This window comes from Callospermophilus lateralis, chromosome 3, assembly GCF_048772815.1.
Source record: "Callospermophilus lateralis isolate mCalLat2 chromosome 3, mCalLat2.hap1, whole genome shotgun sequence".
NCBI classification, from domain to species: domain Eukaryota; kingdom Metazoa; phylum Chordata; class Mammalia; order Rodentia; family Sciuridae; genus Callospermophilus; species Callospermophilus lateralis.
In genome coordinates, this window is record NC_135307.1 from 129,326,200 (window position 1) to 129,339,024 (window position 12,825).

At 45.8% G+C, this 12,825-nt stretch overlaps 1 protein-coding gene across 1 annotated transcript in view; it reads left to right on the plus strand.

Moving 5' to 3' along the window:
* Positions 1–12,825, plus strand: part of Cemip (cell migration inducing hyaluronidase 1) — a 74,300-nt gene that overhangs the window by 23,856 nt on the left and 37,619 nt on the right. Inside the window, exons 12-13 of the mRNA XM_076849420.2 lie at positions 6,980–7,155; positions 8,938–9,147. Coding sequence (XP_076705535.2) covers positions 6,980–7,155; positions 8,938–9,147 — 386 coding nt within the window. The remainder of the gene's footprint in view (positions 1–6,979; positions 7,156–8,937; positions 9,148–12,825) is intronic.

The window sequence follows — 12,825 nt, forward strand, 5'->3', positions numbered from 1 at the left end:
TTGAAAACCTTCTCAGTTTTCTATCCTGTTTTCATTGCCACTTCCCACTCGGCCTGTAAACACTCCCCACACCCTTCCATAATACTATTAATAATTAGAATGAGCGTTTACTGACTATATCTGCTTGTTCCTGGTCAGCCTTCAGGTATTCCAAACACTTTATGTGAACCATCTTGTTCTCTCTTTCTGAAAACCTGATACTGTGAGGGCTACTGTTTTTGTCATGGCACAGATGGGGAAACAGAGTTCCATGGAAATAAAAGAGACTTGTTTTCCAGTGTGGTGGCCACCAGCCACAAGTGGCTATTTAAATTCAATCAAAGTTAAATTAAATTTGAAATTCTGTTCCTTAGTCACAGTAGCCAGGTTTCAAGTGCTCAGTAGCCACATAGGTTTAGTGGCTACACCATCATGGGAAAAAGTGCTTGTGGGTCATGCTAGTGTAGACCAACTAAGTCAACATCAGAGTCAGAATTTAAACTCAGGGTCCAAGCCTATGTGTGCTACTTTGTGCTTCCTCCATAAAGGCCACTATGCTCATTGTCTCCCTCCGAGAACGATGGGAGAGGGAGCCCAGGCACTCTGTGGTTTAACTTTTCCTCTCTGGGACCCTCCTGTCTGAGTCCCTCTGGCATCATCCTTGTATCCAGTTGTCTGGGAGGAGCAGACCTCATCTGATTCCCCTGACTCACTGGCTCCCACCAGTGACTCACTGGTCCCACCAGGTCTATGCAATAAGTACATGCATCTGCTTCTCCCATTGGAAGGTGCTTAGTGTCTGTTTACCTCTCAACCTCAGGGTGCTTACTTCTGTGCCTGACATGTAGACAAGGCTTGGTGATTGTAGAATGGGGCACCTGTTGCACCTGTCAGTTAATACAGAAAAGTGTTTTTTCAAGTTCTTTCCCCAGGTCTCCTTCCTACTTGTCCAGGGTACTCATGAACCTTCTGGATTATCTGGGACAATTCTGACTTGACCATATCTGCTTGTTCCTGGTTAGCCTTCAAGTATCAGTGCTTTCAGAAGAAAAGGATGGGCAGAGACCAGACAAGATGGGATGATGGGGAGCCAGGCACATGACTTCTCTGGGACAGCAGACTGGGAGTGGTCTGTGAATGTAACATGGGACATAAACAGTGATCTGTGAATGTAACTAGTGACAGAAATGATTATGCAAAGGTCCTGAAAAGGGACTCTGCAGTGGGGGGAAAAAAAAGCTGTGTGTCTGAAATATTCATGCAACTCTTGGTCCTCTCAGGAGTCAGATGAACCCAGTCCCTCCATCTACCTGTAAGTCACTCCTGTATCATGACCAGCTTCCCCTATAGAACAAAAAAAGCTACCGAATCTATTGCCCATCAACTCCTGTCATTAAGGCTGACACTAGTGGTGGGAGGCCTGGTTTTCAGCCTTTACGTGGGGACAATGCCAGAGACAGCTGCATGTGTCATTTTTGTCATACTGGCTTCCTACCATGTGCTGTTTTAAGCACATACCATGGATTAACTCACTTAACAATCGTAGCTACCTTTTGAGATATGTGCTATTATTATCTCCATTTTACAGATGAAGAGCCCGAGGTTCAGGGAGCTTAAATCATATGCTCAGGGACTCACAGCTAGGAGCTGTCTCCAAGCCTGGCTCCAGAGCCACAAACCTCCCTTTCACTTTCCCACAAGATGGAGAAAGGTTGGCCCAGATAGAAGGAGCCAGGTGGATGAGATGTGAAATAGCAAAGACACTCTCAAGGAAGGATGCCATCTGGTCAGGCTGAAGGAGAAGTGGTATGGGAGACAAATCCCAAGCAGCAGGAAGTTTTACTCTACAATCTCTCAGCCTGGTAGGCAGGGAGCTGATCTTAAAGCTGTCTGATCTTTCCCATGTCCCTCGCTATCAAGGTCGAGCCTGTGCCTCTCTGTGCAACCCCTTCCCTCAACACACTCAGCCCTTTGTGGGGTTGACCCTATAGCAAGTATGCTTTATGCTGTGCCTCTCAGGACCAGTCCCTAGAACTCATTCTTCGCTATGGTCAGTTGTTATGCTGCTTCTAGGGCATTGGCAGCCTGTTCTTTCTTTGTACCCCCAAGAACAGCCCAAGGTCACCTTGCTTGGGTGAGAAAGTCTTTGGGAGTTTCTCTGAGCATTGCCAGTCAAGCTGTTCTTGGAGTGTCCACTAATAAAGAAAATAAACTCTGGATCCTGCATGAGTGAAGCCATGGTGTTTAGAATACCAGGATCCCAGAAACCCAAGGAAAAGATTCCCCAGTTCTGTAATAGAAGGGTCAATTTTTACTACCCTATTTATCTGAAAAGACTGCTTTGAACTGGGGTGATTTGGACCAGAACAGCAGAGAAGAAGGTGCTTAAAATTTTAGGGTCCTTCAAATGGTCTTCAAGATCTTCCACTGACAAGCAAAGAGAGAGAGAGAGAGAGAACTTGATGTGTAAGAGATTTATTGGAGGATGCAATGTGAAGTTCAAGGGAAGAGGGAGCAGAAGCGGGTACAGGGAGACTTCAGAACACAATGCAGTTCTGACACCTGGGAAAGGAGAGAGGGAAAGAAGGGTGGTTGAATATGAAGAACTCCACACTGTGAGACAGCTCTGAGATAGCCAGGTCAGTTCAACAAGGAGCTATGGAGTAAAGACTGCCTGGGGGAGGTATCTCTAGTGCTGTAGGAGTGAATGATTCCAGTACTCTGCGGAGTACAGTAATTGGGCAGAACTCAAGGAGGTCATGACCCTGGGAAAACATTAGCTATTCCTGAAGGTGTGGCATCCAGAGGCTGTCTGCTCACCACACTCTTTGCAGGAGGAGTGCTTGAAGAGAAATCACAACAATGCTCTTTTATGACCACCACAAGAGAGGACCTGTACTTGGAGATAAAATCAGAGTCAAGGATTCATGGAGTAAAGATGTTCTAGAAAGAGATCCCTAGTCTTCAAGTCACAGAATGGAAGCTAACCTGTTTCAAATTCTCTTCTTTCTTGAAGTCAAAACCCTGGTGGAACAGAAGGCCTGCCAGTCCCCATGTATGGTGTCCTCTCCTGACCTCTTTGGCAGGGCACGGACCTTTGACCTGGACCCTGGGAAGGGTCCAGGCTCACAGCACTCACTTAGTTCCAGAGCCAGAGTTTGGTGGTTAAAGGAAACAGTCTCTGGTGTCAGTCCCATCCCATACATTCTCCTCTGGGCTCTCCAGCAGATCCTGGTATTCTAAACACCATGGCTCCCCTCATGTAGGATCTTTACTAGCGGATACTCCAAGGAACAGCTTGACTGGGGATGCTCAGAGAAACTCCGGAAACTTTCTCAACCAAGCCCTGAGCACCATCTGATCTTCCATTTCCTCAAATTGGAAACTAGGAAGTTGTCTTAAAAATGGTGGAAAGCTCTCTGATTTTATTCTCCATGATTAAATATAATTATAACCAATCTTTCAGTACATCCTCTGCTGGACTTGTGTCTTTCTCCTCATCAGCCATCCGCCAGGCTCCAGGCATACTCCAGGCACAGCCTTCTGTCGGGCTCCACCAAGCTCATTCAGAAGCCAGAGCAGAGCTCATTCTGGAAGAGATTCTGTCCCCATGCCTGGGAAGGTCCTGTAACTGATATGCTTGTGAAGCCACAGAGCCCACAGGCAAAGGTAAACCAGGATAGAAAGAAGGACTGGCTTCCACAGGGGTGCCCAGAGGGAACTTGCTTTTGGACCTTAAAACTAAAGACACCTGATTGCACAATCCAAACCCAGTAGTAGCAGTGGGATGTACTGGAGGAATGGGGGCCAGCAATCTGCAGAGCTAACCTGTTTCAAACTCTCTTCTTTCTTGAAGTCAAAACCCTAGTGGAACAGAAGACTTGCCAGTCCCCATGTATGGTGTCCTCTCCTGACCTCTTTGGTGGGGCACGGACCTTTGACCTCTGATGTCTCAGGGGATAGAGTAAATAGATTCTTTGCGATGCTAATTTTTATAATGCCTACTATAGTTTTGATCTTTAATGTCCCTCAAAAGCTCAGGTGTTGAAGGCTTGGTCTTCCACTTGGTGTTGTTTGGAACCCTTAGGAGGTGGGGCCTAATGGGAGGTTTTAGGAAACTGGGGGTAATGACCTCAAGGGGATTGTGGTGTCATCCTTTCTCTGTTTCAATCCTGGCCAGTTTTCCTTGCTACACAGTGCCACCATGATGTACAGTGCTACCATAGGCCCAAATCAACAGGGCTAATCAGTAATGGACTGAAACCTCTGTAACTTTGAATCAAAACAAACCTTTCTTCTTTCCAAGTTGATTATCTTAGGTATTTGTTACAGTAAAGAAAATTTGATTTAATATCTGAGGTTGATTGATTATTTGGTACTGGGGATTGAACCCAACCAGGGTCACTTAACTACTGAGTTGCATCCTGAGACCTTTTAGTTTTTGTTTGTTTTTGTTTTTTGAAATAGGATCTCACTAAGTTACTTAGGACCTCATTAAGTTGCTGAGGCTAGCCTTGAACTTGTGATCCTCCTGCTTCGACCTCAGGATTGCTGGGATTATAGACATGTGCCACTGCATTTGGCCTCAGACTCCTTTTTAATAACAGCTCTGTGGTAGTCCAAATAATAGTCCCCAGAAATGTCCTCATCCTAATCCTCAGTACCTATGAATGTTGCCTCACACAGCACAAGGAACTTTGCCAGTGGATCACATGAAGGCTTTCTGGAAGAGATTATCCTGGATTATCTGGGTAGCCCAACGTAATTATAAGTGTCGTTATGTAAGAGTGACAAAGGAGGGCCAGAGGGAAGAAAATGATGTGATGACAAGAGCAAATACAGAAGTGATGTGTGTTTGAAGAAGGAATACAGACAGCCACCAAAATATGAAAAAGGCAGAGAACAGATTTTCCCCTGAAGCCTCCACAAACACCCAGCCCTGCCAACACCTTGATTTTGACCCCATCAGACTCATTTTAGACTTCTGACCTTGAGAACTGTAAGAAACAAATCTGTGTTGTTTTAAGCTACTAAATCTATGATAATTTATTACAGCAGTGATAGGAAACTAATACCAACTGTCATGGAGATATTTTCTGAGTTTCATCATGCATCTATTTCACATCTTGAACTAAAATGCTTCAAAGAAACCACCATCTCACCGAGTCTGCAGAATTCTAAAACCATCCACATCCTTAGCAATACTGCAGGCGCATAGGATGTGTGCCAGGTGAAGGGGTGGGCAGGGCTCAGCTCTTCCTGTGGTTGAGGGAGCAGAGGAAGGTCATCATGGTGGGTGCTGCTCATAGCTAATTATAACCATGGCTTTCACATGTGGGCACTGGCTGTATCTTGGGCTGAGGCAAGTGCTACTTTGCTCCAATCAAGGTCATAGTGAAAGCCAAGTGGTGTAGGTGGTATGGTTCAGGCTGAGACTTCACATGGGAGCTTGTTGCTTCTTGTAATTACACCCTCAGATGGAAGATGAAGTGTCTACAAGCCAGGTCAGCAATCTTAGTGAAGGGCCAAATTTAGAGCCAGGCTAAACATCACTTTATTCCAGAAAAGAATTTGGGATTGTTATGGAGGAAGAATTTGGGGCTGCAAATTAAAGACACTTCCAAAGCTTGAACTGTTGCCACTCTACAAGACCTATAAAATGTTACAGGACAGCTTTAAAATTGCTCAATTTAAGTTTTGTAGATGTCCTCTATATAGGATGGTGGGACATAATAAGTAAAGATATATTTTCAACACAGATGAAGGAAGAGGAGATGGAAGGAAACAGCATATTTGGCAAGAGATTGAGTGGTGTGGTAGGAGGGAGAAAGTAGAGAGAAAACTGTCGGGGAGATACAGACCATCAGTTCAAGGACTCTGGCCATAGCAGAACGGAGACTGACAATTGCTGGAAGGATATTAGTGAAGGTCTTTTGTCTCTTAGTTGTTTTTGTTGTTGTTGTTATTGGTGGTGTAGTGGTGGTGGTCGCAGTACTAGAGATTGAACCCAGGGTCTTGTGCATGTGAAGCAAGTGCTCTGCCACTGAGCTACATCCCCATTCCTGTCCATTAGAGAAGTTGGAGAACAGAGCATATGAAGCCCAAATGGGGGAAGAAATGAAGCTACTGAAAGAGGTGAACTGGGGGAGATAAGGATCTTCAGACTATGGGAGGAGGTAGGGCTAGGATCAGCAGTACAGGGAAAAAGTGTCCTCTCCAAGACTGGAGGGGAGAAGACTAGGTCAGTACAGAGTGGAGTGGAAGATCTCCACTATTTCATGCAGTGCCACTGTGGCACCCCAATGTGGTAGGCACAGAAGCCGGGAGGTGGCTCTTTCTACAACATCAAGGTATAGATCCACACCCATGTGAGATTGAGGAAGGTGGGATACAGATTTGCACTGCCCTACAGCAGGGGAATTAAGTAGAGTTTTTCTGTCTTCTTAAGAATCCCAGTTCGTAGGCACTTTCTAGGGTGTGAGCTTTGTAGGATCACCCAGAGACTAGATTTCTTCTCTCTTTTGTTCTGCTATCTCTAGGGCATGGTTCTCATCAGTTGGGTGGCATTGGCCCATTAGGCCCCATATACCTTCTAGCAAGTTGGGGGGCAACCTGGAAGTTGTACTCGGTACTTCTCCTCACATCCTGTGGCCACACTTAACTGCAGGGAGTCTGGGAAATATAGTTCCTATGGGTAGCCATGTGCCAGCTAAAATGCAGGACAGTTTAATACTGAAAAACAGAAAAGGGGATAAATATTAGGGAACAATTAGCCATGGGCAGAAAATAAGCATATATAATTGTCGATCTTTGCTCTATATTTGGGTACATGACTTCAACTCTCCGGGTTTCATTCTTCTTTAAAACAGGACTGGGGGTCTTGGGGGACCACCATGGCCTGGTATGAATAAGCTCAGTCATGGAGCACCTGGCAGGGGCCCAGAAACCAGTAGGCACACACTCAGTACTTGCTGGTCCCCTTTCTCCCCTTCTGCCCTAGGAAAGCCATTGTACCTACATATAGGGGAGGAGATGGACGGTGTGGACATGCGAGCAGAGGTCGGGCTCCTGAGCCGGAACATTGTGGTGATGGGAGAGATGGAGGACAAATGCTACCCCTACAGCAAGCACATCTGCAACTTCTTTGACTTTGATACCTTTGGGGGCCACATTAAGGTATGGCTTTGCCTGGCTGAGGCTGTCAACCCCACCAGGAGACTTTTTGGAAGGTAGGGACTTCTTGGAAGGGGATGGAGAAACAGGAATTAGAGTCAAAGGAAGTTCAGCTCCTGGGAGTTGGAGAAGTTTCATGTCTTTTCCACTGCTGTGATGTTGCACCTTTCAGTACTGGAGAACAGAGAGGTTTTGGAGCCACCTTGGGAATGGTTCTCTCCTAGAAGCCACAGGGAACATGGCTTTCCCTGCTCATCATTGCCACCTTTCTAGCTTCGTTATTTAACCTGATCATGTCCTGAAAAATAGTCATGGTTACAATAGATCCATTACAGCACAGACAAAACAACAAGCAGGGGAGTGGAACTAGAAGTGGCAGCAATTATAGCTGAGATTTTCTGGTAAAGAGCCAAGGTCAGACAGACCTACTGAGCTGCAGGGCTCTCACCGTGCAATAAACAAAAGTGATGCTCGTTCCTTGGAGCTCAGGATCTAGTATCAAGAGAAATTTCTTTTGCATCTCTATACAAAATGCCTTTACTGGGCCTATTTAATAGTGCAAAATATGGAAATTTCTTCTTGTGGTCATCGATGCCAACGTTGATAGCATGTATTATCTTGGAGTTTTGTGAAGACGGTTCTCTTGAAGGTGCTTTAAGGATAAGATTTTTGATATCTAACTGAAGAGGCTAATGAAGTGAAATTTAGAGTTGGCAATGGGGAGGGACCCTGCTGGCATTTTACATGAGACAATTCTGTGTCACGCAGGCCTATGTTATAGCATTTCTAGAATCGCTGGCTCCTATTCATTAAATGCTAATAGTGCTTTTTAGCATTACTTCTATGCAGTTCCAGTCCTTTTCTGGGGACAGGGTGGGAAACTCTTTAGTGAGACCACAGCAGAAATAGCAGGTCTATTATTCAAGCTGCTGCAACTCTCTTTCCAATGCTGAGAGTGATTCTGAGTGATCAGGGCACTCTTGCCCACTGAGTCCAAACTAGTCCTCAGGATCATTCTCAACACAGCTTCCCCAGGGATCCACCACTGGAGTTGGGATTCTAGTAGACACCTATTTTGTGGACAAATGGTAGGCATGTCAGAATTATCTTCCTTTCCTGGAAGTTGGCTGAACCCAACTTCTGACAGAAATCACTTTCAGACTGTGCTTTCTCTATGAGCTTCTGGAACTCTGGGTATCTGTGTGGTCAAGGGATTCCCCCGAGCTCACAAGGAGTGGCTCTGAGCATACTGTGAAGACAGCATGTGAGCTCCCACTACTCCTCACATGCTAATAAGGGGGAGATCCATGAAGTTTCCATAATCAACATCCCCAACCCTCTGTTGGGAGAGGGTCTCAGATGGTGGGCATGGGGAGGCTCTTACCACCCCGCCTGATGGTCCTCCATATTCATTCCCAAAACTGGTAGGGCATATTATCTGCCAGCTCCACCAGGTTATCCCAGGATTATCCCTTTTTCATAATATTTGGTGGCTCAGGAGGCAGGGAAGGAAAGGCAGAGCAGAGCAGTCCCAGGTATTGCACAACTCCTTAGGGCTTCTCAAATCCAAGCAGTGCATTGTTTTGCAACATCCTCAATCATTAGTAATGCCTTTCTTGTCTCCCTTTCTGTAAGAAGAGGCAGGCATCCTAAGCAATATGCACAGAACATCTTTGACTTACCCAGGCAGGGACTGACAAAGCACTCTGGGGACACATTTGCATTGTCTGGAAGCTCCTCAGGGCCTCTTCTGACTCACCCTTTCCTCTCCCTCTCCACTTCCAGCTTGCACTGGGGTTTAAAGCAGCACACATGGAGGGCGTGGAGCTAAAGCACATGGGGCAGCAACTGGTGGGTCAGTACCCAATTCACTTCCACCTGGCTGGAGATGTGGATGAAAAAGGAGGCTATGACCCACCCACATACATCAGGGACCTTTCCATTCACCACACCTTCTCCCGTTGTGTCACCGTCCATGGCTCCAATGGCCTGTTGGTGAGTACCTCATGCAAGAATGTTTAGATCTAGACATTTAGTCCTGGTCTACTAGAGGTTGAACCATCCTTAGCTCAGATTTTATTAGTTACTAGCAGGTCACTCACCAGACAGGAAGGAAAATGAAATCCAGGGATGGGTTTAGTGGCCATGTGGCACGACAGATCTATGAATGCAGACCAGGGTTTTATGCCAAGATCTTGGCTATGGCATCTGCTGGGCTGACTGGAGGTGGTAGCAGCCATGGGCTCCTTTCTTTCTGTTTCACCAAGAATCTTTCAGATCTGGTGCTGTGAGAAAGACCTTCACCAGGAAACTGGCATACATGCCAGAAGCTTGTCTTGATTTTTCACAGATAATTTGTGCACTAAACTGGCCCTACTCTAAATGAACTAGTTTTACAAGCCTATCACAGGCTAAATCCAGACACCAGATTTTTTTTTTCTAATAGGATGTTGAAAAAAACATTTGCTAATTATTTTTACACTAAATTGATAATTTTACACTCATATAAACTATCCTAAATAACTTTACTTATATCCTCTATAAACTTTACAACTGGAAGTCACAAAAAGGAATGCTGCAAGCTGAATCAAGTGACCAGATGTGTTTTATTTGATTTAAAAAGTGTGTAAAACTGAGTGTGGTGGTACACACCTGTAATCCCAGAAACTCAGGAGGCCAAGGCAGGAGGATTGCAAAGTTCAAGCTCAGCCTGGGCAATTTACCAAGACCCTATCTCAAAACAGGGAATTGAACCCAGGGGCATTTAACCACTGAGCCACATCCCCAGCCCTTTTTATTTTTGAGCAAGGTCTGGTTAAGTTGCTTAAGGCCTAGTAAAGTTGCCTAGGCTAGCTTTGAACTTGTGATCCTTCTGCCCCAACCTCCCAAGCCTCTGTGATTACAGGTGTGCACCACCTCACCTGGCTCAAAAAAAAAAAAAAAAAAAAAAAAAGAAGAAGAAGAAGAAAGAAAGAATTAAAAGGGAGCTGGGTTGTAGCTCAGGGGTAAAGCACCCCTGTGTTTAATTTTCAATACTATAAAAATCAAACGGTGTCTAAAGAGCACTTGAATTTGTTTCCATCATTTAAATGCTGAGACTCTGCATGAACAGCTGGATTTCTGGCTCCTCTTGAAAAACAGGACTGTTGGCAGCAACAGTCTCTCTTTACTGTAGAACAACATGGGTTGGAGCAGAGTTGCAGCTGCCCCGCTAGCCCATGCACACTCTCCAGTGTCAACTGGGCCTGCTACTGCCTATTCCCTGGGTTGTTGTCACTCATCTCACTGCCTGCTAGCCCCTGTAGACAATTGAAATTGTGACCCCTACTTTAAACCAAGCAAAATGACTCTCACCATGAGGTGTGTGGTGAGGGGAAGAAGAGGAGAGCTGTCAGCATGTCATTGAAGAGCTACTTTCGGTTCTATTCAGTGTGCTCTTCTGTTATAAAAGAATGCCTGTTGTCTCTGTGGTCTCAATGCTCTGATTTAAACCCCCCACTGAGTGTAGAGGAGAGTTGCTGAGCCCCATCTACAAGGGCCCAGGTTCCAGGGCTTGATTCACAGTTTTCCAGCTGTGAAACCTTGGGCAATTTACTTAACCTCCCTGAACTTCAGTTTCTTCCTCAATCAAGTGATAAAATGACATCAAACATTTAGGACTGTGGTGAGGATCTATGAAATGCAAGTGCGACAGGAAAGACCCAAGACCCCTGCCTGCCAAGTTCACTGGAAGTGCTTGTCCCAAACCAGGCCAGATGCTCTCAGTAGGTGGTAGTAGGGCTGTGCTGCCACAGCTGTTACAAAATGTGGGACTTTTTTTCTGGCTCAAGGAAGAAGGAAAAAAAAAAAAGTTTTTGGCTGATGCTGAGCGACAACAACGTGATTTACAATAAATTCAGAATGTCAGGAATTTGGTAGTAACAATAAGCTTGGGTTCTGTAACCAGATGCCCTGAGTTCCAGTCTATGTTCTGCCACGGATGAGCTGTCTGATTGTGCACCAGTTGTCTTACCTCTCCATGCCTGTTTCTTCTTCTGTAAAATGGGGAGGATCTTGTTTCCAAGACTGATGGAACAGAAGACACAGGCAATGTGGAGACCAGTGCTAGACTCCCATCTAGCTCTGGGAGAGTCACAGGATCTGCCCTGTTCCCCCTGTAATTTGCAAGAAAATAAAATAAAATAAACACACTCAAGCATTTTCACTCAGATTGCCAATCAAGGTCAGAATATGTTGGAGAAAAGAACAACATAGAATATGGTAAGAAAGGTAACAGCCATGCATGGTAGTACACGCCTGTAATCCCCCTGATTTGGGAGACTGAGGCAGGAGGATCCAGGTTGGAGCACAGCCTAAGCCACTTAGAGAGATCCTGTCTCAAAAACAAAAAAGGCTGGGGAAGTAGCTTAGTTGTAAAGTGCCCCTTGGTTCAAAAGCCCCACCTGAGCCTCCAGAACTTTACTTGTGCTAAGAACTTAGGTTAAAAGTTTTCTCCTTAATTTCAGGCCAAATTGCCTACATTTAACTTCACTACAGAGAAAAATAGTAAGAGTGCCAGAAGCCTATAATTATAGTTCAGAGTCTGTTGGAGTGGGAGCTATTCTGAATTTCAAAGCAATCACACACATACACGAGCACACACACACACACACACACACACACACACACACAGGCATAGGCATGCACTCACACCTGGGTGTGGACTTGTGCTATGCTCACCCACCTGGATGGCCTTGGATGACCTATTGAATCAACCTGGTCTTCAGTTCCTCAGATGTGCTATGAAGAATGTCATAACCTGAGGCTCCTCCTCAGGGATGTTTGGTTAGAAAATGCAGGTGAAATGTTTTTGGCTGTTATAACAGTAAACTTTCCCCAGAGCAGTGAGCCTGGGTCTTAGCTGCAAACCAGTGGGAACTGGGCAAGGAGTGCTGAGTGGAGCTGAAGGCATTGTGCCCTTGGGGCACCCATCAGGGCAGCATTGAGGGTGCACATCTCAGAGGAGATACATGCAAGGGAGAGCAAGCCCAGGCCTTTCTCCAGGAGTCTGAGTTAATGCATCTAGGCCAGGATACCAAGAGATGCCTGAGGCAACACAGAAGCAGCAGGTGAAGTTGGCCTTGGGTCTATCATATTTGGAGCAGCCAGATACATTAGCCTCACATACAGTAGAGGTAGATTCCTGGAGTAGAGCCTTGGACAGCTTCTTGAGCTTCTTGGATGTTTTCCACCTTAAATACCAAGGCCTTCCTTGTGCCTGACTCCCAGAGGTGCTGGCTGTCAGACCAGAGGGAGCATCTGTCAACTCTCAGTGTCACCCAGATGCCAGATGGCCAATATACCAGCTGCAGCATTGGCCTTGTGGCCACACAGGGATCTAGCCTCACTCAGCTCAGCCACGCTCGACAGCCAAGCTGATGAGGTAGGATTTAGAGTCATAGCCCTGTTGTAGCCTTTCCAAACTGAAGCCAAATTATCATGGCTTAGAATCTAGATGAAGTACAGGCCTCTAACTCTCTGAGCCAGACAAGCAACACAGCCATACCCCTGGATGAAAGCTGAGGTTTTACAGATTGGCACCTCAGTCTGTAAATGCTTCCCTATGGGGGCAGGAAGTTCCACGCTCAGAATGCTGCCATAGCAGCTGGACACTGTCCATTGGTATTTTGCATT